Genomic DNA, 6282 nt, shown 5'->3' on the forward strand with positions numbered 1-6282 from the left:
GCATCACTCAGTCACACCTTCGCCTTGACTTATCACGTCGTTTGAAAGACTCGGTTCATCACGAGGCCCCTTGTCGTCAATTTTTCTCTATCGTTGTTGCATCCTGGGATTCAGAAGTAGTCTATACTGATGGCTTGCTGGTTGCTGGTCCTGTTGGCTTCACGTATACTATGCAGGACTTACTGAACTGCACTCCTTGCCAGATGGCTGTAGTGTTTTCACTGTGGAGTTGGTAGCCATCTCGTTCTCCTGAGCATACCTGTTCTGCAGTGGTGGTTCCTTTCTCATCTGCAGCGACTCCTTGAACAGTTTGCTAACTCTCGACCAGTGTTGCCCTCGCCATCCCTTGATCATGGCTATCCAGGATTCTCTGTGTCCTTTGAACGTTGGATAGCCATGGACGCTCAGTGACCTTCGTCTGCACCCTGGGCCACATCGGAATCTGGGGAATGAGCTCGCTGGTCGCCTCACCAAATTAGCTGCCAGTAAACTGACTCTTGAGATTGATATTCTGTAAACAGACCCCCAAGTGGTATTATGCCATCAAGTTTTAGGGATGTGGAATACAGAATGGCGCACTCTAACTTCATCAAACTAGCTACAGGTGATAAAGGAAACTAAGAGTCTGTGGAGGTCCTCCATGCAGGCCTCTCACAAGGGCTCTACTGTCCTTTGCCAGCTCCACATCAGCCATACTTTGCTGACTTGTGGTTATCTCCTCCGTCGTGAGGACCCACCCCACTATTGTTGTGGTTCCTATTTGACAGTGGTCCACATTTCGCTGAACTGTCCCAACCTAGCCACCCTGCGGCAGACTCTTAAATCTCCCTCACTCGCTACCCACGTTGTTAGGAGACGATGCCTCAGCGACTGACTTAGTTTTACATTTTATTCATGAAGGGGGCTTTTATTGCTCACTTCAAGGGAAGGCCACTTAACCTTACTGGGCCTGTGGGGTCTTAACACACTGTTGCCTCCTCTGCCCAGATTGGACTGTGGCTGTCTGGACTTAATGGAGTATCCTGGCCTTCACCTTGCTTGCTCTTTTACTCATCCTCCCCCCTCTCACATACTCTGTTTGACTTGTTCATCTTTTATCTATTTGTGTTTCTCTTGCCATAACTATGTTGCTAGTCCTTCCTCAGCAATTTCTGAATGGAGACTTCTGGTAAGTGGGGGAAGTATGGCCCCCCCCCCCCCCCCATTGCACTCTTCTTTTGGGGGGCTTCCAGGTGCTCCCTAAATGGGATACCTCGCATGCCTTTCTTCCTCTGCCTCCCTTTCTTCTTTTTTGTCCCTTATCTAGTCTTCATTGACCTTTGGTAACTGGGCATTTTCTTCCCCTGGGTTTTGTGCGGTAGGCTATCTCTGATGTACAGTCATGTAGACCTCTCTGTACGAGGAAATGGGACTGATGACATAGTAATTTAATCCCTTTAATCATCCAGCCAACAAATTAAAGTTGCAGAGAGCCAGTTCAGAAGTTACATGAATTCTGTAGGGTAATTTAAAAACCAATAGACAACCATAATGAAAGTAGCAACAATTTATGCAGGGAACCGAAACTAGAGAGAAGTGTAAACAAAAGGAGAAACTTCAGAATATAAATTTAAAAAAGGGGGGAGAGGTTGCCATAAAGCTGTGTAATGGAAAGAAGGTTAGCAGTAGGAGATGGTAATGTAAACCGAAGCTAGGCAGGTATCTGGAATGGAAAAATACTGGAGAGAAATTGTTGTTTTATATTAAATATTTTTATATTTTATTTTCCATACACTACATGTATTCCACTTGAAGACATTATCTCCACCTTCCATTTTTACGGAGCAAACTGTAACGTGTTATCTAGTGTATTTTGTTAGTTTCTTTCCAGATAAGTCTATGCATCAGTATTATCTTTGTTTGTTGCTGCTGAGGAGTTAACAACAAAAACCTCATATCTGATAAGTTAACTGTAAAATCCTGAAACATGCTTGCATAAGTATAGATGAAGTGGCCAGTTCTGAAAAATAAGTGCAGCCACAGAATGTCTCCTTCACTATCATGTGCTTTATAGACTTTATTGCATTTACATAAATCAGTGGCAAAAGGTGAAAATTTGTAGATTCAGCTTTTGTTAGTTTATAGTTTTTCTTAGGAAAAGAGCTAGAGTTAACCATCCCAGTCAGTAACTGTTTCTCTAATTCTTTGTTACCTTTGGTTTGAAACAATTTTTTTCAATAATTTTAGAAGGGGATGCACAGGCAGACCTGAATGCAGAGACAAATCAGGTACTGGAACCAGAGCAGCGTATGGAAGTTGAAGAAGAGGAGGCAGCTCCTGCTTGAACTAGATCTCTGCAGCTGAAAGTGGAAACAGTGCCATGTAAGAAGTGGTGATATGGCATCACAAAAGACTGTTTTGAACATCTTGTTGGTGTTCAAAAGACTTAGACGTGATTGGAAGAACTTTTGTTGCATTTCAGGGTCACAAGTATTTACTACATGTTACTGTTATCCTTTGAAGAAGAATGAAGTATTTAAAAAAATATTCAAGTCATGCCATTGTAACAGGAGAACATTGTTCTACATCTTTCAACAAATTTAAAAGTGTGTGTGCGTGTGTGTGTGTGTGTGTGTGTGTGTGTGTGTGTGTGTGTGTGTGTGATTGTGTGCATTCACATGCACATGCATGTGCACCCGTCTGGACCTGTGTGCAAGCAACAGTATGTCGTCAAATTTTTGTGTAAAAAAAAAATATATAAGTATTGTTTCTCAGATACATTGGTGTATTGAGTATCCACTGGAAAAGCAGTCTAATTTGTCACAATGTAGGCAGCAGAAAATCTGCAGATTTATTTTTGATATATAAATGTATGTATGTATTTATGTGCTTCTGCTTGTCTGTTCTCATATATCTGTATTTGTTTCATAGGGTCTGCAAAAGTTATTATGTAATAGTGACTTACATTCTTGCATCATTACTGGGAATTGTTAGTTTCAATGTCTTTTGACTACTTATAAGCACCAGTGTGGTATCCACACTGAATGTGTAAGGGGAGGGACTCGATAATAGAATTGGATGAATGAATTGGTGCACTGGTCCCTGGTTATCTTTATCTGTGATATTCCAGCAGTTTCCTGGAATGAATGTTGCTGTATTACTAGTTATTGATAATTAAGATTTCCGCACCTCAGGTTAAGTGCTAGCCAATGGTTTGTGCACTATGCCTCTTAATCCTGTGTAGAAAATGTGGCTGGTTCAGTGTGTTGTCAAGTGCTGTTGAAATACTGACAGTTTTCTGTTCATGGCAACTAAAATTCAGGCAGACTTGCATAGGGTGGTGCATATCAGGACAGTGTGTGTGTATGGTGGTAGGGAAATGTACAGTTTGAGATGAGATATTAGTACATCTGCTAATTCATTTCTAAAGAATGTGGACATACAAGCTAGAAATTATACAGATGTACCTATGCTGACATTAGTTGGAATCTAGCTCTTCCTGTGTTGGGTCATGTGACACTGCTATTATCCCTTTCATTGTCAATTGTCCAGCTCAAATGTTACACCATACTTTCAGACTTTCTGTTTTACTGGTGGTAATATTTGTATCAGGTAATTCATCTGCCTTAAAAATCCAAATATTGTTTACTTATGCATCTGTTGCATGCTTTCATTTGGGTATAAGATTATGAATAACATGGTGTATCATTCACAAAGTTGGCATATTTCATGCTACCTTCAAAGTAGTCATAATTATTGAATTAAATGAATGAATAAGAAATAGAAATGTGACAGATATGCCAGTTCCAGCAGACTTTTAGGTGAATTAATTCGAACATTAGTCATTTTTTATTTAATGGATAATTTATCACTTACGAGTATAAGAGATGCGATGTGCCACTGTGAAAACAGTAAGGGCCAGCTTTCCATAATTAGTACCACTAAATACACTCTCTATTTATGTGCCACACCATTAGATGGAAATAACTACATAAAATGAAAGTATACTTTTGCAGTGCACAGAATTCAATGTTACAAACTGAATGTTGTTGTTGGCACCTGCAGCAAATCTTTACAGAAAATACTAATTTAATTTACGTGTCACCATTATCAAAGGGCTACAGAGATCGAAACTTCATAATAGCTTCCAGGTTTTGTTTCTGGTTAACTGTTAAGTCATAAGCAGCTTTTCTGTAGAATTTGGTGGAAGTATACCTGCATTATTTTATTCTTAACACATTGTGCTCTGTTTATGATAAATGGCTTATCTTTTGCCTCTTTCACAAGTGGAACATTCACGGAAATTCTCTTACTTTAAATCGATAGTTACATATTGTTTACAGGTATTGTAAATTTCTGCTAAATAGGTACTGCTTGGAAGTTCTCTCCCTTCTTTAAATATTATTATTATGTTAAAATAATGAGGAAAAAGTTCTGTGTGTTGTGGTATGTGTCACATGACTTTTATTGACGTCCTTTACTCTTCCTTGAGAACCTGCATTTGTAAATCTGTTTATTTATCTGTACTGAATAGTAGATCCCATGCCCCAACCACTGAGCAAGTGACCTCTAAGATGATCGGCATTTGATGATAAGTATGAACTGATTGTGCTATTAAATATCATCTTACGAGCTCCCTTTTCCATCATTGCAAATTTACTATTCATGAATACTAAGTAATTGCATTTAGAATTGTATAGTTCTACTGGTATGATATTCCTACTTTTAGAAGAGTATGCTATCTAGACAGTATACTATATTGGTACCATGAATACTTATCTCTAATGACTCATCGTATCCCTTAGTACTCAAACCCTAGTATTTGTGCAGTCACTCGAGATGGTCATATAGTAAGAACAGTATTCAAGCCACATACTTGGTGCTTCAATTACTGTGTTACAAGATTTACATGAAAATTATCATGTGGATTTGGGATCTTTTATGTCCTGTCTGAGAATGCAGTGCGAGAATGTTTTCTATTGATTTGTATAAAAATTTTGAGTGTAATTGTTAATTTTGAGTGTAATTGTTAATTTTGAAGTATTGGTACTGTTACAGTGTGTTTAAAAATTATTTCTTGATGTGTGTGGGTAGTGTTTTTTGTGCATTTAAAAAAAATGATAATGCACAATTAACTGTGAAAATGAATTGATCATTGTAAGAACCAAGTGTACTTGTGAAAAGCTCACTTATACTCGCAGATAAGCAAAAAATTTGTTTAATTTTGATTCAACATACACTTTATTCATAGTCATGTAATACTGAAAGCGTGTACAACTTTTCTCAAGTTACACATGAGAATACAAGCTTTGACTTGTCATTTTAGTTTACTAACATGTAACCCCAAGAATGCAGATAGTGATGTACAAATGACATTTTTCTTAATCTGTTTGGTATTGTCATAAACAATGAACTGAGATACGAGGAAACTTGACACACTACAGTTGAGATTCTCAATAAAAATTGAATTCCTTTTGTAGATACATATCAGTGGTACCAGGTGAGAATATACAAGGTTTCTGGAGACATAGCAAACATCTGAGGAAGGATGGTATATGAATTGATCTAGCCTCACCCAGGGCCAAATTTGGATAATAAGCAAGTTAATTTTGATAACATACACTGAAACCTATCAGTTAGATTGTATATTTATTTAAAACTGTCTTAGTATCTGGTTTATTCATTGAATTTTCTTTCCAAGTTATGAGGTGTGCCATTTAGAACATCCGTTTTAAAGTATTGTATCCAAACATGCATGATGAGCTGCCAGACTGTTAATGCAACACACAATTGAAAGCAAAGCTAATTATAGAACAAATTATTCTTCTTTGACTTTAGAACACAACTAATATCTATCAGTTCATTGTATATGCAGCATATTTAAAAACAAAATGTCAGAGTTTTGTTTTATAATCAACAACCTCCGTTTTATTTATTTATTTTTGTAAAAAAATCTTGCTGTTGTATAAAAACTTACGAATGCCCACAGAATTTCAATAACACCAGATGTTCTGTTTCACCAGCAATGTCATTAACTGTGCAGAATTATTAGGGCAGCATGACTGGTGTAGATTCACAGTATTGTCACCTATCCATTTCAATTTGCAACTTGGTGCATTTTATCCCAGTTAAAGGGTGTGTTGCAAATACTAAAAATGATTAAGCACAAGTAGTAAAACTGAAATGTTTGCTTAACTGGTGCTTTTCCGTAGCCTACAGTGGTTCACTGTAGCCAGATGTTGCGTGTGCTCTACTATTCTTCTGGATCCTATAATTTTTTTTTTTTTACGTAATGTATGGGCT

At 37.6% G+C, this 6282-nt stretch overlaps 1 protein-coding gene across 2 annotated transcripts in view; it reads left to right on the top strand.

Annotated features, from left to right (window-relative positions):
• The window catches only part of LOC126088603 (uncharacterized), a 92747-nt gene extending 87448 nt beyond the window's left edge, over positions 1 to 5299 (top strand). For both annotated transcript variants that reach the window (XM_049906813.1, XM_049906814.1), the window contains one exon: positions 2227 to 5299. In XM_049906813.1, coding sequence (XP_049762770.1) covers positions 2227 to 2324 — 98 coding nt within the window. In that variant the 3' untranslated portion in view covers positions 2325 to 5299. The remainder of the gene's footprint in view (positions 1 to 2226) is intronic.
• The last annotated feature ends 983 nt before the right edge of the window (positions 5300 to 6282 follow it).

The sequence above is a fragment of the Schistocerca cancellata genome, chromosome 6, assembly GCF_023864275.1.
Source record: "Schistocerca cancellata isolate TAMUIC-IGC-003103 chromosome 6, iqSchCanc2.1, whole genome shotgun sequence".
Taxonomy (NCBI): domain Eukaryota; kingdom Metazoa; phylum Arthropoda; class Insecta; order Orthoptera; family Acrididae; genus Schistocerca; species Schistocerca cancellata.